This window comes from Chiloscyllium plagiosum, chromosome 38, assembly GCF_004010195.1.
Source record: "Chiloscyllium plagiosum isolate BGI_BamShark_2017 chromosome 38, ASM401019v2, whole genome shotgun sequence".
In the NCBI taxonomy this organism is placed as follows: domain Eukaryota; kingdom Metazoa; phylum Chordata; class Chondrichthyes; order Orectolobiformes; family Hemiscylliidae; genus Chiloscyllium; species Chiloscyllium plagiosum.
Window position 1 is genome coordinate 2,520,572 of NC_057747.1, and position 24,995 is coordinate 2,545,566.

Here is a 24,995-nt window from a genome sequence, read left to right on the forward strand (position 1 = left end):
ATACTGTCAACGACACCTCCAACCTTTGTGATCTGCAAACTTGCTGACCCATCCTTCAATCCCCTCATCCAAGTCATTAATAAAAATTACAAACAGTCGAGGCCCAAGGACAGAGCCCTGTGGAACACCACTCGCCCAGACTTCCAGGCAGAATATTTTCCTTCCACTAACACTCGCTGTCTTCTGTTGGCCAGCCAATTCTGTATCCAGACAGCTAAGTTCCCCTGTATCCCATTCCTCCTGACCTTCTGAATGATCCTACCATGGGGAACCTTATCAAATGCCTTGCCGAAGTCCATATACACTGCATCCACAGCTCAACCCTCATCAACTTTTCTAGTCACATTCTCAAAAAACTCTAAGGTTTGTGAGGAAAATCTTAAAGCCGTGTTGACTGCATTTAATCAAGCCATGCTCTTCCAGATGATCATAAATCCTATCCCTCAGAAGCCTTGCAGACGACAAGGTGTTTCAAGCATAGTTCCCAGCTCCCTTCTCTCCCAGGCCCTTTACTATGGAATTGCTCACTTCCCTCAAAGCCTTTCCTTCCTATTAGGTCAGGGAACAAAACTGGAATTGTCACCTGATTTACTGCTGTCTCTTTGCTTATTGAGATGGATTATCTGTGTGCTCTCTCTCATTGCTGTGTTCTGGGAGCTTGCTCTGTGTAAACTGGCTGCTGCATTTCCTACATTGACAATGGTGACTACACTTCAAGCGTCCCTCATTGGCTGATAGCCAATGGCTTTGGAATGTTCCAAGATCAGTAAAGGCATTACACAAATGGAAAAGACATGCAGGTTAAAAGTTTTGGGCAAGGGATGGGGGAGTGGAAAGTAAAATTGCTAATTCAAGCAGTGAGACTTAACAACCAGGAATTGATTCCAGTGCAGACTGGGGACTCTGGTGACAGCAAGGGAATGGTTGCACTTGTCCACCGTGAGCTAGCACAGACTTGATGGACTGATTGGCCTCTGGTGAAGTTAAGATTCTATGAATCTTTATTTCTTGGGTGACCTATGCTGAGAGTCCTCCCCCACCACCCCTGATCTTATGGATTTTTCAATTTATTTTAATGGAATTCTTATCTATGGCAAAACCATGAAGTTAATCATTCATCAGGACGATGTGACATCGCTGCTGCTTGTTTCTTCAGTCACTGTGTTGCAGGCTACATTGCGATGACAGAACTTGTCCACCCAGTGATCAATGTTTATTCTCCATACTATCTGCTTCCTACTCTTGTTACCTCGCCCCATCCTCCTCCCTTACTCCTCTATATCAAACTTCCCCTTGAATACATCAGTGTGGTCTGACAACAGATTTACATTGCCACTGCTCTCTTTAAAGAATTACCTGTTTAAATTCTTTCTTGTGTAGTTTGTGCTGTCCGTGTAGCACCCTCTGTCCTGGAGGAACACTGTCTCATTTTTTTTTACTGTATCAGTTGTATATCATAGAAACTACAAAAGCTACTCTATGATTTTTTTTGGGTGATTTATTGTATTTATATCCGCTTGCCAACACACGGAGAAAGGTTTTTTCCATGTCCGTTTTGCCGAATACTTTCAGACGTTTAAAGGTCTTGATCAGGACTTCTCATAATTTTCTCTCCTCCAAAGATGACAGACCCAGCGTGCTCACCTTCCTAGTAGTTCCATCACTTGTTTGTTTGTGCTGTTTTTGTACTTTCAATGTATTTGTGGGATACTGTACCAGCATTTATTGTCTGTCCCTAATGTCTCTGGAGAAGGTTGTGGGGAGCCACTGCCTTGAACTACTGGTCTCCACGAAGGCGGTCAATACACCTACAGTTGGAGGCTCAGATAGTTCAGTTGGCTGGATGGCTGGTTTGTGATGCCAAGTGACACCAACAACCCGGGGTCGATTCTTGCAATGCTGAGGTTACCGTGAAGGACCCCCCTCCCCAACCTCTTCCCCTTGCTTGAAGCATGGTGATACTCAGGTTAAACCACTAACAGTAGTCTGTGTCTAATGAGAGGTCTGTGGTTTCGTAAGATTGTGGCGACTTTGCTTTTACATACACAGTGCTGTTAGGAAGAGTGTAAAGTTTTGCGATCTCTTTTTCTCTCTCCCTCACCATGTGTGCGCGATAAGACTGTTCTTTATGGATGGGTTAATGGTGAACTCTGGTGCTTCACTACCAGCCTGGTAAACTCAGATGGGTTGGATATGTCGAGTGTGTGTTGCTGGGACAGCTTTCCAAGCAACACACTCGACTCTGATCTGCAGTCCTCACTTTCTCCTGGGTTGGACATGTGGCTATAATTTTTTTCCGTCATAATCCTTTGCTCCCCACTTCATGTGGATGAGGTTCCTCACCAAGAGATAAACCTCAATGACGTTACCTTTTCTCAGGAAGTTATGCCTCCATCGTCGCCGTTGGTTTGTCAAAACCAAAATGAGCATGTTTCCCTGAAAATGGAGAGGGAGAGAGCACTGCGGTATCCTGGCATGTACACTGGTGAACTAAGCCATGGGTCACCAGTGATACTATCCTTTTTTAGCCTCAATGGAAGATTCTACTCTGTAAAGTTGTTAATTTACAATGTTAAAAATATCATATAGATGGAGCCTCTCGCCAACAGCGCTGGGGGTGCACCTACAACAAAGGGATTTCCAAAATTCAAAAATTTCAGTTGCCTACCATCCCTAAGCACAATTAATGATGGCAGCAACTTTTTGTCCTTGACCAAGGCATTTATCCCAAGACTGAATAATAATGAGAATTGATTGCTGCAAACTTTAGCCTTGAGCTGAGAGAGCGACTTCATAGAAAATAGAACATTACAGCACAGTACAGGCCTTTCGGCCCTCGATGTTGCACCGATCTGTGGAACCAAATAGAAATCATGGTTAGTTACTGATAGGGTGTTGGTGAATTATGAGTGAGGCTAATGGTTCGTTTCAGGATGAATTCAGTGAGTACATTCTCAGAACTTATATTAGCTTAAACTTCCTCCATTACTGCATCCGAACCCTCTAGACTAGACTGCTAGCATTCACTCGACGCATTCCCCCACTATTCCCTGTGCCTCTTCCCAGTTATTACTGTGTGCAGTTATCATGAGCTACTTGGGATTTGAGTTCCCAGCAACGATTTACTTTGATCCCCCGAGTCACTGGCTAGTTTCGAGCAGGACCGAGCTGCCACCGTGGAATTATGTTAATCGACAACAGGACAGTGCAAGTCTGCTCTTGGCATTCTTCGATGCAGGGAATTCAAAGAGCAGTTGAATGCGGATGAATCCGGCCGGTGAGTACAGTATGCTCCGTAGATGTTTTGAGCTCATTTTCCACGCTTGGACAGCAGTGTTTTGTAATGGCCTTGTATATGCTCGCTTTGGATCTGACAAAATGTGAGACCACTCCCCCCACCTACCCTCCCAGTACAAGGAGGGCCAAAACTCTTCTCATTCTCGGTGTGGTCTGCCTAGAGTTTTGCAAAGACTTGTTTATCTTTATTCCCCAGATTTACAAAGCTATTGCTGTGGTTGGAGGGCTCGGGTTATAGGGAGATGCTGAATGGGCTGGCGCTGTTTTCCCTGGAGCATTGGAGGCTGAGGGATGACCTTTTATAGAAGTTTATCAAATTATGAGGGTCATGGATATGGTGAACAGCCAAGGTCTTTTCCCCAAGGTAGGGGAGTCCAGAACATGGGTTTAAGGGGAAAGATATAAAAGGGACCTGAGGGGCAACTTTTTCTTGCAGAGGGTGGTGCGTGTGTGGAATGAGCTGCCAGAGGAAGTGGAGGAGGCTGGTATAATTACAACGTTTTAAAAGGTGTCTGGATGGGTATATGAATAGGAAGGGTTTAGAGGGACCTGGGCGAAGTGTGAGCAAATGGGGCGAGATTAATTTCGGATATCAGGTTGGCATGGACAAGTTAGAGTGAAAGGTCTGTCTCTGTGCTGTATATCTCTGACTTATGACCTTTGAACTAAAGGCCAACATTCCCGCTACCTTGCCTATTATCCACAGAACCTGCATGCTAGCTTTTTTGTGATTTATAGATATGGGCTCCCAAATCCTTTTATCCCATAGATTTCTGTATTCACCTTCTCTATTTCTATCAAAGTGCAAAACCTCACATTTTACCACATCTTTTTCCATCTGCCACGTTTTTGCCCACGAGCTTAACCTCTGTGGATTCTTTGTGTCATCTCACCAACTGCCTTCCCATCTATTTTTACCTCCTTTCAAACTTTTGATTCACTTTTTTCTATCCAAATCATTAATATGTATTGTAAGTAAGGAGTTGGCTCCATGACTTAAATTGAGTGCCATAATCTCTGCTTACTTATTGCAATCCATCCCTGAAAGAGTTAATTTCACCAAAGGTCATTAATGACTCTTGACCTTGGTCACAAGTGTGCAGAAGAGAGGCTAGAATGTGGAATCCCTGACCTTTCTAACCCATGCTAACTGCTCAACAGGCTTCAGACTGGTGATAGAATTACCTGAAAATATGCAGGTTCTTTTGCTTTTCTGGATAGAGGGAAAATAGTCAAAGCATACCCAAAGTAGTCAACGTTCTTGTTAATGTTGGAAAGTGGATGTCATTCCCTAAGGCCTGGCTAATCATGAAGTTGAACTGACTGCCAGGAGTATTTCTGTGAGGAATGTTGCAGGGTCTATCTTGTAAATTTATCTTCCAGCGCTCCTACATTTAACAATAACCCAGGAGCAAATCCCTTCCACCTTAATTTCAGCATGTGTTTCAAACATTAGTCTAATAACAAGCCAACAAATTTAAAAATACTGGTTAACTTCCAAGCCACTGACTCCGAGCCATGATGTAATGTCCTACACTGTACACTCCTTCACATTTGCACATGTAACTGTCATCTCAATGAGACCCAGGAGTGAAATGAAAACTGTGCCATTTGAGGAGCTAAACTCCATTTCCGCTCTTTGTGAACATTGCATTGGTAGGATTCAGTAAAGTGTTGTGAAAAAGTCATACTGGACTCTAAGCATTAACCCTGTTTCTCTCGCCACAAATGCGGAGTTTCTCTCGCACTTTCTCTTTTTTTAAAAAAATTCTGATTTCCAATAACTGCAAATGTTTGCTTTTATGCCGAAATGGTTAAGTGGCTTCAAGTACAGAAGGAGGTATTTCAGCCCATTATCTTGGTGCTGGCCGGATTTCTCGAGCAATCTAAAACTAATGCCTCCGCGTGAGTTTCCCCCCCCCCCCCCGACTCTACTGTGTTTCTGTCCTTCAAACCCTCTGTTTTTTTCACCATTCACTGTCGAGCGAATGCAAAAGGTATGAGCAATATTTGAACTGCAGCTATAACTATAGGGTGGCACGGTGGCTCAGTGGTTAGCACTGCTGCCTCTCAGCGCCAGGGACCTGGGATCGATTCCTGCCTCGGGCAACTGTCTGTGTGGAGTTTGCACGTTCTCCCCATGTCTGCGTGGGGTTCCTCCCACAGTCCAAAGATGTGCAGGTCAGATGAATCGGCCATGCTAAATTACCCGTAGTGTTAGGTGCATTAGTCAAAGGGAAATGGGTCTGGGTGGGGTACTCTTCGGAGGGTCGGTGTGAACTTGTTGGGCCGAAGGGCCTGTTTCCACACTGTAGGGCATCTAATTTAATAACTAAAGCTCAAATACAGCTGCACAAAGGCCATGGACAGTATTGTGAATAGTTTCAAACACCACACTTTTGAGGAAATACATATTGGCTTTGTGGGGAGTGTAATGTGGGATTACAAGGATTCCAAGTTGCATTCCAGATACTATTCTGCAAACTCTTTAGAAATTCATGTTCTTTAGAAATTCAAAGGTCAAGTGGCAAGTTGATCAAAATGTTCACAGTATTAAGAGGAGCAGATAGGGTTGACTGACAAACTGTTTCTGTTGAACTGGGGTGGGGGTGGGGTAACCTAGTTATTAGAGCTGCACTGTTAGAAAATGTTGCATGCATGTACAGTAATGGGGTGGGGTAAGTGTGGGAAGCCCCTTTTGCAAATAATGCATGATACTGTATAGATAGATGTATAAAATTGAGGGACACTGGGTAAACAGGAAGAACGTTTCTCCTTGGTGGAAGAAAGTGACCGGGGACGTTAAGTTTAAGGTAAGAGGGTGTGAGGTTTAGAGCAGTTGCGAGTAAAATGTTTTTCACCCACAGGAATGGTAGGAATCTGGAGCTGTAAGAGTGTTCTAGGCAGAAACCCTCAACATTTAAGTCAGACTGACATGAATACCTTTGATACCAATGCATGGGCCAAGTGCTGGAGATTGGGCTTAAAGTAGGTGGGTGTTTTTGTTCATAGCAGACTCAATGGGCTATGCCGTAGACCTCTATAATTTCAAGTACATAGTTAAAAATCACACAACACCAGGTTATAGTCCAGCAGGTTTATTTGGAAGCCTAGCTTTTGGAGTGTTGCTCCTTCAGGTAGCAGTGCTTCCAAATAAACCTGTTGGATTATAACCTGGTGTTGTGTGATTTTTAACTTTGTCCACCCAGTCTAACACTGGCTCCTCCACATCTTGAAGTATGTCAATGGAGCTGAGTTCTAGATCATGATTGAATTAAAGCTGGATTAATTGTGTAAGTGACAGCCTCCTGATAATTAAAACTGTCCACAATCATGACTTGGACGTTCATGTGGATAAAGTATCAAAGTAATCAATTATTGGGACAACCAGGTCTCCATGAGAAGCAGTGCAACTGGATGGGAGAGGTAGAAATTGGGTCAAGTTTGTCCATAGTGAACAGTGCCCAATTCTAATTACCATTAGCTTGTGGATATCTTCCATCAGGATGTTATAGGTTTTCAGACTGATTTATTTTGGAATTGATTTCTAGGGATTGTAATCCAGAGAAAATCAGTTCATGAGCAAATAGTTCCCTGTTCACGCCATAGGCTGTGACTTGGTATGCAAGTGTTAGCAATATCTTCCAGGCAGTGAGGAGCTCCTGGCAGCAACACAGGTCAGCTTGTTTCCTGTCTAACAGTGTGAAAATCCCAGCACTAGGAAGAAGAAAACCTTGCCAAGTCTAGCTTCTTGCAGGGAGCTTTATAAGTATGTTTTAAAAAAAACAAAAAGCTGTGGGCTGCTGGAAATCGAACAAAAACAGAAATTGTTGGCAAAACTCAGCAGGCCTGGCAGCAGAGAAATCCGTTAACACACTCCCCTTCAGAACAAGAATGTTAACTCAGATTTCTCTCCGCAGATCCTGCCAGACCTACTGAGTTTCTTCAGCAATTTGTTTTTGTTTAATGATAAACATGTAGATCAGCTCTTGGATTAGTTCAGCCTTTTCATTGTGAATCTGAACTTTGGAATGGTGCAGTATTTGGTTGACTAGTTCTGATGGATCCTTTGTGGTTTTTCAGAAGACTTTGCATTTATATATGCGTCTTTTTGTGCAGTCTGAACATCCCAAAGCACTTTTCAGAACGGCTACAATATAATCATTGATGCACTGTGGGCAAATGCAGCAGAGAGTCTGAGTATAGCAAGCACCCACTGACAGCAGTGAGTTAATGAGTTATCGATTTGATGTCTTGGTTGAGGGATAAATTCTGATCAGGACTCCAGGAGAAACATACCTGCACTTCAGTAGAGTATCTCAGGATCTTTTGTTTTGTATCTAACTGAGTGCTAAAAGCTCTCAGCTAAAAGCTGCCAGGTGTGATGGGCTGTCTTGGTTTTGTGCTGAATTGTCAGAACGGATTTTTAGATTAGATTCCCTACAGTGTGGAAACAGGGCCCTTCGGCCCAACCAGTCCACACCGACCCTCTGAAGAGTAACCCACCCAGACCCATTTCCCTCTGACCGATGCACCTAACACTATGGGCAATTTAGCATGGCCAATTCACCTAACCTGCACATCTTTGGACTGTGGGAGGAAACCAGAGCCCCCGGAGAAAATCCATGCAGACACTGGGAGAATGTGCAAACTCCACACAGACAGTCGCCTGAGGCTGGAATCGCACCTGGGACCCTGGTGCTGTGAGGCGGCAGCGCTAACCACTGAGCCACCATGCTGCCCACAAAGCAAGGAACAATCTGACAGATCCATTTTACCACAAGATGAAATATTCATATTCTCGTTTTACCCCAGAGGCTTTCCTGTAGGTGGTGTCTGAACCCACAATCTTTGGACTCCAAAGTAACTGTGGTGTTCGCTGTGCCATGGCTGATGCTTGTCAGTAACTGTCTGCATGGCAGCCACATGACTGTGTGGGTGTTAGCAGGAGAAATTTTGTCCTCTACTTCCTAGAAAGGCCAGCAATTGGGAACAAAATCTTTGACTCAATCCCCTCCCCCAACTAGGTCCAGCTGAATGCTGAGTCCAGTAGCAGTAAGTCTCCAAATGTTGCCTAACTTTAAGATCAGCCTATCCCCACAGAATGGGAAAGACCTGTTAGTTATAAAGCTGGTGAAATAAGATAATGAAATTGATACTTTCCTCGGAAATGGATCTCTGTGATAACCACTTAACAACTGTCGTTTTTCATGATTGCCGCCCAAGTGTGTGAGGGAGACAGCCAGAAACAACAGACAATACCAAACTAAACATCCCAAAACTAGTGGAAGTCCTAGAGATGTGCAGCACAGAAACAGACCCTTCAGTCCAACTCATCCGTGCCGACCAGATATCCCAACCCAATCTCGTTCCACCTATCAGCACCCGGCCCGTATCCCTCCAAACCCTTCCTATTCATATACCCATCCAAATGCCTTTTAAATGTTACAATCATACCAGCCTCCACCACTTCCTCTGGCAGCTCATTCCATACATGCACCACCCTCTGTGTGAAAAGGTTGCCCCTTGGGTCTCTTTTATATCTGTACCGTCTCACCCTAAACCTATGCCCTCTAGTTCTGGACTCCCCCACCTCAGGGAAGAGACTTTGTCTATTTGTCCTCTGCATACCTCTCATAGTTTTATAGACCTCTATAAGGCACCCCTTCAGAAGTCTTGAAGGTTAAGCTATGCTCTTGAAGGTATCAATGTCAAAATGGTGATCTGGTATTTACTTGGACCATGTTGGTACTTTCTTCACTTTACACACGCTGTCTAATAGAGGACTTGTATTATCACAGTGGCTGCTGGGAGATTGTCTTTTAGTTTGTTCTGTCTGTGAAGCAGAGCAGTCACAGGCAGGTAGTGAGTAGAAAATGCACAGGGAAATGCTCAAAAATGCCATATTTATTGTACCGAAGGACTACCCACATCACTGGAAACAGCAACAACTTGCATTTATCTGGTGCTTTTAGTGTCATGAAAACGTCCAAAGATGCTTCCTCAGTACATAATGGGGGTGATGACAATTGAGTCAGTTGGAGGTGTTGGGACAAATCTGATCAGAATTTAAAAATTGAGGACAGAGGGAGCTGCAGAGCAAAGAAATTTGAGGACAGGACGAAGGAGTTCATTGGCAGGACGTAGGCCTCTCTCGCTAGGCCAGCATTTATTGCCAATCCCTAATTGCCCGAGGGTCGTCACTCTGAGTTTAGAGTCAGAGGTAGGCCAGGTGAGGACAGCAGTTTCTGTCCCTAAAGACCATTCGCGAACTAGATGGGTTTTTCCAACAGTCACCAATGGTTTCATATTCATCATTAGACTTTTAATTCCAGATTCTTATCTGCATGGTGGAATTCAAACCTAGGGACCGATTCTTGGATCTCTGGATTAATAATTTAGTGATAATACCATTTGGCCATTACCTGACCTGAATTAGGAGATAGGGAGAGGGAAGGACCCAGGGGATATTTGAACTTTGGGTGAGAATATCTGAAATGTGAAGTGTTGGTACACTTAGATGCCAATGTATGTTGATGGTGGATAGAGGAAGGTTGAATGCACGTGCAGTCAAAATACACATCCTCCAATGCAGTTGGTAGCCCAGCTCCCATTGCCACAGTGCATCCCATTGACTGATATCAGTTTCTCCCGAATCAGAGAAAGGGACAAAGTGCACCTTGGAGTTGTCAGCACCTATGAAGTGTAAAGACAGTGGGCCAGAGTTTGCTGTAGCGAGGGACTGGTTAACTGTTAGTAACTTAACTGTGATTATCTTTTGTAGAAAAGTGCAAGGACAATTTTAACTAACAGTGCAGGCTGATAATGTCAGGGTGAGGGAAATGGAATTTCAGATGTTCAGTAATTTGAGCAAGTAACTGCTTATCCCCTTTGCCAATCAGATTGAAGGACTGTGACATTGGCAGTGCTAGGGCCAAGAAAGATTTGTACTTTCACATTCCTGAGTACAATGCCAATTTAGATCTGAAAGAAAAATTTAGAATGAGCAATTTCTTTTAAAAGAAACTCTACATTGGTTAAAACTCCTGCAATTAAACCTTGATGAAAAGGGACTTTGTTATTTTTAATGTTCAGTACGAGAGCCTGTTTGGCAGTAATTAAAACTTTTAACACATTGCGATCAGATAATTAAACTGAAATGGACAAGATGCATCTTTCTATTTTGAGTTTCATTTCTGTGGGGTGATTGCGGTGACTTTACGCTACTTGATATATTTGAACAAAGACTTATCAAAATCAGACTTTCATGAAGCTAGCTGCAGGGCAAGGCATCTTGAATAGCAGCTTCTGGATTTGCACATTTAATTAAAACATTTGTCCTTCACCTGAAGTTGTAGTAGATGTGTGTGCCAATAATGGTGCATCCTGTTAACCTTGTGATTATTTTGACTTCAAGTTCTAGACTACTATTGGGTAGAAAGCTGTTCACAGGTCTCTGGGTATGATGAAAGGTCGATATAACTATTCTGGAGTTTGGATTACAAAATGATGGCATGTCCGCTAGTACTAACAGCTGGGATCCTATCAAGGGTCTCTGTGCAATACCATCCTATCTTCTGTCTTCTCTATGCTACAGGTTCTGAGGAAATGCCAACAACCTCAGAGATAATGACTGATATGCTGCTGGATTCCTTAGTTTTGCTTTTAGTTTGGGTTGCAGTTCTGGCAGAGTTTGTGAGATAGAACATAGAACATAGAAAAATACAGCGCAGTACAGGCCCTTTGGCCCTCGATGTTGCGCCGATCCAAGCCCACCTAACCTACACTAGCCCACTATCCTCCATGTGCCTATCCAATGCCCGTTTAAATGCCCATAAAGAGGGAGAGTCCACCACTGCTACTGGCAGGGTATTCCATGAACTCATGACTCGCTGAGTAAAGAATCTACCCCTAACATCTGTCCTATACCTACCACCCCTTAATTTAAAGCTATGCCCCCTTGTAATAGCTGACTCCATACGTGGAAAAAGGTTCTCATGGTCAACCCTATCTAAACCCCTAATCATCTTGTACACCTCTATCAAGTCACCCCTAAATCTTCTTTTCTCCAATGAAAACATCCCCAAGTGCCTCAGCCTTTCCTCATACGATCTTCCTACCATACCAGGCAACATCCTGGTAAACCTCCTCTGCACCCGTTCCAGTGCCTCCACATCCTTCCTATAGTATGGCGACGAAAACTGCACACAATACTCCAGATGCGGCCGCACCAGAGTCTTATACAACTAGATGCCATGATTCTTTAGCTGCTCACTTTGTAGGAGGGCTTTATTCTAACTCTTTATTCTGGAACCATCCTCTTTTTGACAATAATAGTGCCTCTGAGCTGACCTTTGAGTGGCAGAAAGCATTTCACACGGCAGTGACCAGGAGTCAGGCGGAGATAGTCATTGGCACGGGTTGGGAATGGGAGGGGAAATTAAGCTATAGTTAAAATCTAGGCAGCCTGCCCTGTGATGGAATAGGTATGATACTACTACTAACGCTTAGGTTAATAAGCAATTGGTTAACCCTCCAGGTCTGAGGCCCAGCCTATAGTACTCAGCAGGGGCTCATGCCCCTCAATCACCTGGTGACCCAACGGCCTTTTTTTTTTTAACCCCTTTTGCATTGCATTTTCATTCTGGTCCTCGTGTCGGATCATCTGCAGCAGTTTATTGGGCAACATTTTTGTGCGGTCCTGCTCTGTAGTGGACATTCTAGCAGAGGTATATCAGGAAATTGGGCTGAACAAACCAGAATCCTGTTCCCCTTGTCTCCTGATCGATGTAACCTGACGTGCATGATGACTCCTCAGCTGCCCATTGTGGGGATTCAGTGATGGTCTGTCCTGAAGCATCATGGAGGGTCAGCCTCCATCTTTTTGATTGGGTTAGTTTGAAGTGCGCTTGCAGGTGGTCCGACCAAAGAAGCTGGTCCATTGGCAGGGAATGAAACCAATGAGTAGCTCCCATAGCCGTGGTCACTTCCAGTGTCTCTCACTCCCCCTAACTGTGCGGCGCCTGAGCAAAGCTGAAATCGGCTACAGGAACTGACGGGACACCAGCAAGTGTGTAGGTGCTTGGAGGGTAAAGGAGTGCAATATCACCATGTATGAGATCCGACAATCCAACTTCCAGATCTCCTTGAGGAACGAATTTATGTCCGTTGTCTTTATCTCGTAATTTTCTTGAATTCAGGAACTTGCAAACCAATTCAGAGCCAGTGAACTCATTTTGAACTGTAGTTCCGCCTACAATGTCGGAAATGTACCAGCCAACTTGCACAAAGTAAGATCCCATAAACAGATTTGAGTGATCCTTTTTTTTCGTCCTTTTGGCAGGATATCTGTTGGCCAAGGCACAACAGCACAATGCTCACCAAGGCACTGGGCGAATTGGCTAACAAAGTCTAAAAGCCCTAGATGGCTGTGAGAATACCCCGGAGAAGTTTAAAGATCCATATGTTTTCCCAGAAGTGACCAAATAGTGAACTGGGGTGTTTGGGAGTCTGAGAGTTGAAAAGGAACTTGGGGAAAACCACATCGTTGGGCTGTCATGACAAAAAGGGGAGAGAGTTTGCAGGAGTGGGCTTGGCTGATGATGATGATGATGATGATCACACCCATGATGGTGAAAGATGGTATCAGCTGGATGCTTGACCCGTCTGCATTTTAAAAAAATGGAGTTGTGGAGCTGTTCAGCTATGCAATGTGATATGTTCTGAAGGGTATGCTAGAGGTTATATAAGACATTTTATTGATATAAACAAAAATTCACTTTTTAAAAAATCTGTAGTGACGTTTGCCTGTGAATTCAAAGCATGTGTTAGTTCTGATTTGGAGTTAACTAAAGACCACAGAAAATAGAAATCATGTTGGTATTTCTTTATACTAACGGTCTTTTGGTGATGCTGGTTCACGATGCAGCACTTGGTAGTTAGGTTAAGGATGCCAATTTGCCACATTCTGTTCAGTGATTTGGTTTAGCCCTTCTCCAGCTATGTGCATTGTGTGTAAAGAACATGTTTGAATGCTGCAGAGAGTCTACTATTGGTTTTATTTGACTAATTTCAATATTGTAGCTGATTTGGGTTTCAATGTTTTCAAATGATGTGTTAATTAGAGGCACTAGAATTGGATACGCTGATCCCATGGCAACTCAGAACTCTGTTTTGAATATCAGTCTGGGCGCTAACAGAATGTACTGGTGTTTTGCTCAAGTACTAATTTATTAATGCTGTGGCCACTGTCAATGAAAGTGGACGATTGAAAGCAAATTAATCCCCATTGGTCATTATTAAAGCAATTAAATCAATTTCACCCTGGAGGGGATGTTGATTTCTGGTGACAGAAATTAAGGTGATCAAGCGTCAGCATTTCCCTGGAGTTTCAAATTTAATAAGTAATCTCAACAACACTGTTGTGAAAGGACCTCGCAGGGTGAAAAGTCAGTAGAATGTTGTTTTAATTTATTTCTTAAATATTGGACTGTTTGACTGGCAGGGAGGAGTCTTTCAATCAGGTAATGAAGAATTTCTTATTAGCAGGTGGCATAATAATGAGCAAGAGTAGGCCATTCGGCCCTTCAAACCTGCTTTGTCATTCAATGAGATTATTGATCATCCAACTCGGTACCTGTTCTCACTTTCTCCCTTGGTCCCTTTTATCCCCAAGAACTACATCAAACTCTTTCTTGAAAATATTCAATGTTTTGGCCTCAGCTGCTTTCTCTGATAGAAAATTCACCGCTCTCTCGGCAAGACCTTTTTTCTCCTCATTTCAATCTTAAATGACTGACCCCATGTCCTTAGTCTGTGACCCTCTGGTCCTGAACTCCTCGGTCATCAGGAGCATCTTTCCTGCATCTAGTCCCATTAGAATTTTGTTTCTATGAGAACCTCTCGTGTTCCATGACCAAACATAGCAGTGAAGAGGTTAGGTCAGACAGGACGTTATGAGGCGCATCCAAGCGGATATAGGTTTGCACAGCGTTGTAGCTGGGCGTTGCTTAAAACTTGAGTATTTCTTTCTTTATCCTTTTTTTTTTACAGGGGATGATGCAATGGTTATATAGTATGGCTACTCAAATAGCAATCCAAAACCCAATCTAATATGCTGGCGATATGAGTTCAAACACATTATGGAAACTTTAATTTAGTTAAATAGAATTCTGGAATTAAAGGCTCGTCTCAGGAATGATCAGAGCCTACCAGATTATTGTAAAACCTTACCTGATTTTGAGGTTGGGGAGAGAATCTGCCACCCTTTTGTGATCTGGCCTAGATATGACTTCAACCCCACACTCCTCTGGTTAACTCTCACCTCTCTGAAATAACCTAGAGAGTCATTCCATCATGTCAAGTGACGAGAGAAAAGGAATAAGACAGGATGGTCCATCCAGCATTGATCTGGGGACCCATTGTGACAACCTTCAGCCAGAATTTTCCAGTGAATGATATAACCTCGCCCTTTTTCCAGGTCTCCTTTATCCCGTCCCTTATAAAAGATTCTAACAATTTTTTCCTGCTGCTAAGGTAAAGCTCACAGGCCAGTAGTTCCCTCTTGCTCCCTGTCATGATTGTAATGAGGTTAGCCAGGCGGACCGCATACAATGAGTTCCCTGATTTGGACCAGATTAACAGCCTCCGTCAGGGAGCCGTGACTAACAGGTAAGAACAGGACTGTCCAACATCCTGATCGCTGTAAGAGCTGGCTCTGAAGGAGCTGGATCAGTGTCCAGGACACACTACGTGTAAATAAAGGATGACTTGGTGATGGGATGCTGCCCTCTGTGGACTTATTTCGCTCCCTATTTAATTGTGAGGGGACATTTACATGCTTTCAATCTGCAGCAATCATTCCAGAATCTGGAATTTTGGGAGATGATAATCAATTCATTAACTCTCTCTACAGCCGCCTTCCTCACCCCTCTGAAATATTGACTATCTTGTCTTCAGAGACTTATTAACTTTCCACCCCATTAATTTCTCCAGTACAACCATCTTACTAATGCTAATGTCCTTCATTCTCCCTAGCAACTTGGTTCTCTCGTTCTGGATGTTTTCTCATTACCTCCTCAGTGAAGAGAGATATAAAGTAATCATTTAATTTCTCTACTATTTCTCTATTCCCCGTTTATAAACTTTGCCTGTAATGGATACACAGTTAGTCACATTTTTTAACATAGAAGCTGTCTCAGTCTGTTTTGCTTGTCTTTTTGCTAGATTGCATTCATAATGTATACTTTAATTCCTCATTAGTTTTTCAGAGCTCATTTCCTACATTCTTAAAAACCTCCCAATCCTCAGATTTGCTGCTATATTTGGCTACTTTATAAGCCCCCTCTTTCAACCTTATGTGATCCTAACTTCCTTTGTCAGCCACGGTTGACTGACCTATATTGAGCTTTTCTTTCCACTTGGAGGGTTGTCATTGCTGTGAGCCAAACAATACTTCTTCAAAGAATATCTGCTTGGTGCCTCTGTACATACATATCTTTTTAAATGCATTTAGCTCAGCCACTTCTTGCCTCCTTTTTTTTCATAAATTCCTTTCTTCACATTTAATGCCCCCACTGCAGATTGAACGGTCTCTCTTTTTTCAAACAGTATAAAATTTTACTGTATTGTGGTCGTACATTCCTAATGGTTTTTTTTACAAGAAGATTATTAACCAACCCTTTTTCATTGCATAATTCTAGATCTAAAATCGCCTGTTCTCTTCCACGTACTGCTCTAGAAAAACATCTTTAACACTGCAGAAGTCTTGTCCTCCACAGTTGGTTTGACCAGTCTACATGTGGATTAAAGTTTCCCATTTATAAGCTTGTTGCCTATTCTACAAGATTCTCTCATCTGGTTAATACCATGCCCCATACTACTGCCCCTCCTCAGTGGCCTATTAATAACTCCACCAATCTCTTGTCACCACCCAAACTGATTCCAGACCTTATTCTGAAAACAACAAATGCTGGAGATCACCGTGGGTTAGGCAGCTACCATGGAAAGGGAACAAGCTAATGTTTCGAGTCGCGATGACTCATCATTAGAGCTGGTAAGGCACACTCTCCATGGATGCTGCCTGAGCTGCTGTGATGGCCAGCACTTGGTTTCAGTACAGATTCCAGCATCTGCAGTCAATTACTCCCAAACCTTGTTCTTCCTTTTAATCATTAGAATCCCTGCAGTGTGGAAGCAGGCCATTGAGTCCATACTGAAGAGCGTACCCTACCCTATCCCTGTATCCTATCCCTACATTTCCCTTAGCTAATCCACCAAGCCTGCATATCCCTGGATATTATGGGTAATCCACTTAACCTGGGCATCTTTAGACTTTGGGGAAAAAACAGAGTACAAGGAGGAAACCCATGCAGACACTGGGAGAGCGTGACAGTAGGATTGAATTGAACCTGGGTCTCCAGTGCTGTGAGGCAGCAGTACTAATCACTGTGCCACCGTCTGATCTGAGATTTTGTCTTAGTAATGTACTGATCATATTCCCTTTATTACCAGCACAACACCACCTCCTTTTCCTTCTTGTCTGTCCTTCCTGAATATCGAATATTCTTGAATATTCAGTTCCCAGTCCAAGTCACCATGCAGCCATGTTTCTGTAATGGCAATTAGATCATACCCACGTATCTCTCTGTGTCTTTAAATTGTCTCCTTTAGGGCGAATTTGGGTACAGAGTCTTGATGTAATTCTGTTTCCAAAGCATGTTTGATGTTTGGCTTTCTTTCTCCTCCCTGTTTTCTTCAAGTCTCCATATCATCTCTTCAAGTGCCTGTTACCAACCTCCTCATGTGGGTTAGATCAGGTTCCCTACAGTATGGAAACTAGCCCTTCGGCCCAACAAATCCACACCGACCCTCCGAAGAGTAACCCACCCAGACCCATTCCCCTACCCTATATTTACCCCTGACTAATGCACCTGACCCTATGGGCAACTTAGCATGGCCCATTCACCTGGCCTGCGCATTTGGATTGTGGGAGGAAACACGAGCACCCAGAGGAAACCCATGCACTGGGAGAATGTGCAAACTCCACACAGACAGTCACCGGGGGGTGGAATGGAACCCAGGTCCCTGGCGCTGTGAGGCAACAGTGCTAACCACTCGGTCACCGTGTTGCCTCAAAAGTCAAGGACTGCATAACCTTGTTTAAGGAGCAACTTCATCACACTTTTTGTTTCTCCCCACCCCCCAAATAAAGGAATAAATATCAATAACCAAAGATGGCTTCCCTTCTATTGGGAAGGGTTACCTTTCCATCACCCTGACAGAGCTGATTTCAACCTACCCCAACAGCACTAGCAAACCTCCTTGCAAGAATACCCATCCCAGTCTTGTTTTAAGGTTCTGCTTGCACAGTTCCTAGTGCCTCAGATATCTAATGCTCTCCCCTTTATATCAAATATCCAGCCATTTAAATGTTAAAGTACAACTTTACAGAAGGCTTTTCCATGTCAACTTGGACCTGGCTTCAAATCTAGCCTGACTATCTCGGAAACTTTATTCCGACTATTGTGTGTTTGGGCTGTTTTCAGTTTGATTTGTAATGGGCTAAGTCGGTAATGTTGCTCGCAGGAACCAGTCGTGGAAATGGAAAGATTGAGCTGGTGCAGTGCGAAGTTGGATTTGAGGTGTACTGTTTGTCCAGCACACACTCTAGCTCAAATGTTTTAGTTCACTGGGAAGGTAAACTGATTGTGACATGGCAAGGTCAAAGGAGCACCTTGTTGAGAAATGGAAATATATGAACTGTGTCCCACAATCCAATGTGGTTTAAGGATCACAAAATAGAGTCCTAAGGAAGTTTGGTAAATTAGCCAGTTGAGAGAAGATAAATAGGGAGGGGAAGAATGGATTAAGGGATTTTAAAAAAGATAAAAGGACAAAGTAAAACTCAACTGCCTGCAGAAATCAGGCTGCAAATTTTAATTTGTTAGCTTTTTCTGGATATTTTGTGTTGTATTTATGATTGATGTCATTGACCAGAATCTCTCTTTGTAGTTACCAGCTGAAACTTTCTGCATGTGTGGTTGAGATAAATACTGTCTACATATCACTTAGAACATAGAAAAGTACAGCACAGGACAGGGCCTTCGGCCCACGATGCTGTGCCAAGGATTATTCCTAATATAAAATAACCTAGCCTAACCTAACCTACGCACCCCTCAAATCACTGCTGTCCATGTGCATGTCCAGCAGTCGCTTAAATGTCCCTAATGACTCTGCTTCCACCACCACCGCTGGCAATACATTCCATGCATTCACAACTCTCTGCGTGGAAAAACCTACCTCTGACGTCTCCTCTCTACCTTCCTCCTAATATCTGAAAACTATGACCCCTCGTGCCAGTCAATCCTGCCCTGGGGAGAAGTCTCTGACTATTGACTCTATCCATGCCTCTCATTATCTTGCATACCTCGATCAGGTCACCTCTCTTCCTCCTCCTCTCCAGAGAGAAAAGTCCGAAACTAGTCAAACTCTCTTCATAAGGCAAGCCCTCCAGTCCGGGCAGCATCCTGGTGAACCTCCTTTGCACCCTCTCCAAAGCCTCTATCTTTCCAAAATAGGGGCGACCAGGACTGGACACAGTATTCCAAGTGTGGTCTCACCAGGGACTTGTAGAGCTACAGCAAAACCTTGCAGATATCAAAGTTGATCCCCCTGTTAATGAAAGCCACAACACCATATGCTTTCTTAACAGAGGGATCAACTTTAACTGTGAGGTTTTGCCTATCCACCTGGGTGGCAAATTCAAGGGATCTGTGCACTGGAACACCAAGATCCCACTGTTCCTCCACACTGCCTATAATCCTGTCTTTAATTCTATGTTCAGCATTCATGTTCAACCTTCCAAATGCATCATTTCGCATTTATCCAGGTTGAATTCCATCTGCCGTTTCTCAGCCCAGCTCTGCATCCTGTCTATGTCGCTTTGCAGCCTGCAATAGCCCTCAATATTATCAACTGCACCTCCAACCTTTGTGTCATGGGCAAATTTACTAACCCACCCCTCAACCTCCTCATCCAAGTCACTTATAAAAACTACAAACAGCAGAGGCCCAAGAACAGAGTCCTGCAAGACACCACTCACCATTGACCTCCAGGCAGAATACTTTCCATCTACAACCACACTCTGCCTTCTGTCAGCCAACCAATTCTGAATCCAGACAGCCAAATCTCCCTGTATCTCATACTTCCTGACTTTATGAATGAGCCTACCAAGGGGAACCTTATCAAAAGCCTTGCTGAAGTCCATATACACTGCATCCACTGCTTGATCTTCGTTGACCTGTCTTGTCACCTCAAAGAACTCAATAAGATTTGTGAGGCAGGACCCACCCCTCACAAAGCCATGCTGACTGCCTTTAATCACGCTGTGCTTTTCCAAATAATCTTAAATTCTAATCCTCAAAATTCTTTCCAAAACCTTGCTGACCACAGACATAAAAATTGACTGGTCTGTAATTGCCATTCTTGAAAAGAGGAACAACATTTGCCTCTGTCCAATCCTCCGGTATGACTCCTGTGGAGAGTGAGGAAGCAAAGATCATCGCCAGCGGCTTAGCAACCTCCTTTCTCACTTCCCGGAGCAGCCTAGGATAAATGTGGTCTGGCCCGGGGAACTTATCAATCTTAATGTTTGCCAAAATTTCCAGCACATCAGCTTCATCAATCTTGATCTGTTCAAGCCTGTTTCCCAGCTTCTCAAAGTTCTCATTCACAACAAGGTCCCTTTCCTTAGTGAAAACCGAAGCAAAAACACTCGTGTAGGGTTTCCCCTCTCTGCTCAGACTCCATGCACAAGTCCCCTATGCTATCCCAAACCATCTGCACCAAGGAGGTTCCAGTCAATATTGGGAATGTTGAAGTCACCTATAACAACAATCCTGGTACCTCTGCATTTTTCCAATATCTGCCGGCCTATGAGTTCTTCAATCTCCCTACTGCTATTCGGAGTTCTGTCGAAAACCCCCAAAGAGGTGGCTGCTCCCTCGCTGTTCCTAACTTTCCCCCCATAGTGACTCAGTAGCCAAACTTCCTCAACAACCTTCATTTCTGTAGCTGTGATGCATTCTCTGATTAGCAATGCTACACCCCCTCCTCTTTTTCCACCCTCCCTGTTATTTTTAAACATTCTCAACCCAGGACCATCGAGCAACTGTTCCTGTCCCTGTGAAACCCACATCTCCGTTATGGCAACAACATCATAGTCCCAAGTACTTATAAACAATGGGAGGGTTATAACACATCAATCAAACTCTGAAGGTTTGCAGTTCACAATATCTTCCTCCTAAGCATACTGGCTGATCTTTACATTCGTGAAGATGTATGTAATACAAACAATGTAACTAAGATTCCAGCCCAATGCTTCCTTTTAAATGACGTCCTTCCTTGCTTGTAACCACTTCTACTTAGAAGGACAAGGGCAACAGATACACGGGGACACCCACCTCTTGCAAGTTTCCCTCCAAGCCATTCACGTCCTGACTTCAAAAATATATCATTGTTCCATCACTCTTCCTGGGTCAAAATCCTGAAATTCCCTCCCTTCGGTCATTGTGTGTCCACTTATAGCAGGTGGGCTGCAGCAGCTCAAGAAGTTGACTCACCACCTTCTCAAGGCCAGCTAGGGATGGGCAATAAATGCTGGCCTGGGCAATGACACAAGCATCCCATGGAAGAATTTAAAAGAAAAATTCTATCTTGCTGTACTTTGCTGTTGAGGAGAGGAAAATCTGTGCTCTTGGATGCATGCATATGCAAGAGAAAAATGCAAGAATGTTTTGATGAAGGGTCCTCATCATTAACAGGAATATGTGACTCTCCTATCAATTTAAAATAATGACAAAGGATTAGCTTCAGCTCTTGAAGAGTTGGCAGCTCATCAGCAGCAGCATTGTGCTGTTGAGGATTTTATTTAGGATTATTTGGAGTAGCTTTTCTTTGCGAGGCTGTTCGTAAAAGGCCACTTTCATCAAGTTGTTTTGCTTCTTGTTTGTAAATGTACAGTGACTTGAAATACAGGAGACTTTTTTTTTAAAGTTCTGTGGGTGATTTTTGTGACAAGAATTACAGAGCATGAGATCCAGGATACTTCAAGAATAGAGTTCCTACTGGAGCGTGATTTCAGTAGTGAGGAGTTTGTTTTTAAGCAAAGATGCCTATTATGGGATTTGAAGACTAACCATACATAAGGTACTGTTGTGTTAATTTTATAGTATTGGATCAGCACACTGGAGGATGTGAATTAGAACTATTCCAGAGCAGCTTGTGGATTTTGAATTCCATTTCAAATGTTACTGAGTGCCTTTGGCTGATTGTAAAATCCAACGCTGGCTCCTCAGTGTTCTTTCGGGAAGAAATCTAGTGTTCTGGGAAGCATAGTCATACAGCATGGAAACAGACCCTTCAGTCCAACTAGTCCACGCTGACCATGTTCCCAAACTAAACTCGTCCCACCTGCGCGCACTTGGCCCATATCCTTCCAAACCTTTCCTGTTTGTGAATTTATCCAAATGTCTTTTAAACACTGTAACTGTACCTCCATTCACCACTTTGTCTGGCAGTTCATTCCACACACGAACCACTTTTTTTTTTAGAAAAGTCACACCTCTTGTCCTTTTTAAAATATTTCTTCTCTCATCTTAAAAATATGCCCCCTAGTTTTGAACTCTCCCACTCTCTGGAAAAGACCTTTATCTACGCCCCTCATGATTTTATAAACCTCAATAAGGTCACCCCTCAAACTCTTACGCTTCAGTGAAAAAAGTTCCAGTCTTTCCAGGTTATTTTTATATCTCAAATCCTCCATTCCCAGCAACATTGTGGTAAACCTTTTCTGAAACCGCCCCCCTTCAATTTAATAGTATCTTTCCTCAAACGGTGACCAAAACTAACTGCTGTGAACGATCTATGACTTCAGTCCCACATCACTGTAGTTGATTCATGATATATAAAGTCACTTTTTTTCGAAGAGTTTGTTATAGTTGCATTTTCTCCAGCCAAAATGATGTAAAAGTCTTTTGCGCAGAGCTTTGGGCAGTCTTGCATGAAATCCCAATGGATACACATGCACCATTTCTGGCTCTGATGCTTGTGGATTAGGTTAGATTTTCTACAGCGTGGAAACAGGCCCTTCGGCCCAACAAGTCCACACCGACCCTCCGAGGAGTAACCCACCCAGACCCATTTCCCTCTGACGAATGCCGCTAACACTATGGGTAATTTAACACGGCCAATTCGCCTGACCTGCACATCTTTGGACTGTGGGAGGAAACTGGAGCACCCGGAGGAAATCCACGCAGACACAGAGAATGCGCAAACTCCACGCAGATAGTTGCCTGAGGGCTGGAATCGAACCTGGTGCTGTAAAACAGCATTGCTAACCACTGAGCCACCGTGCTGCCTGTAGTTTTAGCTAATTATTGTCAATATTGCTATCATGCAATGAACTGCACCTTGTTATGAGTTAAATTTCCTCCTTTTGTTAGGATTCTTTGGTGCTTTATTCCCTATCCCTTGGAACCCAGCTATGGATTTAAATTCCACCTGCCTCAGAGATATGTCACAACATATCTGAACAAGTTGATTTAAAATAATTAGAATAGATTGATTGCAGTAAACTATCCCAACTTCAAGCCACCAATGTTTGATATCCAGAACACAAAACATAAAATTGTAATTTCCCTTCCGGGGTTGTTTGAGCCACTTGATTTACAAGTAAAGGGTTATAAATGTCAGCAATACTGACGCATTCAGAATGAACTTAAAACCGTAAAACATATTGTCAGTCCAATTCCAAGCACGCATTCAGGATTCACAAAATTCTTGCTAGTTGGTGTTCTGGTTAAGAGATTACCTCTAGAAATATTGTTGATGTCTTGCATTTCAACCCTAAGGCTCCCTAATATCCTATTGAGTGATTGTTTGCTTGAGGGCTATTGAAACTCCGATGTTGCATTTTGAAGGCAAGAGATCTCATATCCTCTTGAAGAGAAGGATTTATGAGTGCAAGATCACTATTCCAGGAACAGCTTGATGTTGGGATGTAGTCATTGACTAAAGGAAGACTTCCTAACAAACCTGCACCTGTATTAGATTCATTCATTCATTAAGCCATAATCTAGGCTGGTATATCTAGTGCAGTACAAAGGGCATTCTGCATTGTCAGGATGGTCTCTTCCAGATGAGGCATTAAATAAACCAAGGTCCTTTCAAATAACCACATAAAAATCCACTAATGAATTTGGAGTGGAATTAGGCCATTCAGCCCTTTTGAGCTTGTTTGTCACTCACTATGATCAGGAAGTTAGCTATACTTCTATAAAGCATGTGTTGGCTTCAGTTGGAGTATGTCTGTCTCTTTTTCTGGACACCTCAACTTAGGCTTTCTTCATCATTCAGATGATCCATCATGGCTGATCTCTCTTGTGGTTTCCAATGCCACCTCTTTTACTCTCTGACCTTTAGATTTTCGTCAGGAAAGAGCATCTGTTTTCCTCTGCCTTCTAAAGTAGTTGATAACCCCTCCTGCACTGTCTTCTGAGACAAAGTCTCTCAACCCTCTGAGAATTCTCCTCACCTCTGATCTAAAAGGGCGTCTCCTAATTTTCAAATAGTGTCCCCTGATCCCTAAATATCGCTGGGAGGATTTCTTTTTTCAAAACAAAAAGTCATGGCTAATAATTATCACTCCATCAACATTGGTAAAACAGATGAATTATTTAGTGGTTACCTGATGACTGTTTCAGGGCACTTAGTGCGCATGATTGACTGACTACTAATTTCCCTATTTTATAACTGAGGCTACAGTTCAGTTGTGATGTCAGCAGTAACTTGGCACACCGTACCTCAGCAAGGTATCGGAGCAAGTGCAGCAGACACTCACTATCTTGAAACTATGTTTTAAAGAGTTAATTTGACTAGACAAAGTAGGGACTTGGGTTCCCTGGAGTTTAGATGGTTTAGGGGCATTCAAAATCAGGTTTTTAAAATTAACTATAGAAATCTATAGGTACAGAGAAACCATCTTTGGTTTAGTATCAAGGAGGTGCCATCTTAAAATTAGTGCTGGGTTTTTCAAGAGGGAAATTGGGATGAACTTTTTCTTCAAAAGGATATGAGATCTCTTGCCCTCAAAAATGCAGCAGATGATGGTTCAACTTTCAGGAGTGAGGATTAAGCATTATGTTTGAGAGTGGATGTAGATCAAAGTCAACCTAATAGATTTGAGTTCTAATCCATGCATGAATTGGTAAAATGGTGGGAAACACTTGAACAATTGGTTTATTCTTGTTCCTGTCCTGTTCTAAAACCAGCTGTTCATGTTATCCTAACCGTTTCCAGCTTCTCCTCTACATGCTGCTCCTCAGCAACACCATTCTCAAACACATCATCGCCTTTCACATCATTAGTGATGATATCCAGGTCTACCTCCCACTGCCCCTCTCTTGACCCCTCACCATCTCTAATCTGTCATGCGGTTTGTTTGTCGGGCATCCGGAATACTACAGTCTGTGATTTCAGCCAAATTACTGACTCTATCCCTCTCCTTGGCTGATGTGTGAGGCCAAACTGAATGGCTTTGCAAATTTGATGTCCTGACTCTGAGGTAAGCATCAAGCCCACATTTTCACTGTTAGTTAAAAACCATCCACTTTCACCTAAATAATCTGTTATAAAGTGAA

The 24,995-nt window shown here is 43.1% G+C and overlaps 2 protein-coding genes across 3 annotated transcripts in view; both read left to right on the forward strand.

Moving 5' to 3' along the window:
* Nucleotides 1–12,712, forward strand: part of LOC122541720 — a 195,831-nt gene extending 183,119 nt beyond the window's left edge. The window contains exons 4-5 of the mRNA XM_043678608.1: nucleotides 12,498–12,587; nucleotides 12,641–12,712. Coding sequence (XP_043534543.1) covers nucleotides 12,498–12,587; nucleotides 12,641–12,712 — 162 coding nt within the window. The remainder of the gene's footprint in view (nucleotides 1–12,497; nucleotides 12,588–12,640) is intronic.
* LOC122541752 (sorbin and SH3 domain-containing protein 1-like) overlaps nucleotides 1–24,995 on the forward strand; it is a 327,865-nt gene that overhangs the window by 64,284 nt on the left and 238,586 nt on the right. The window lies entirely within an intron of this gene.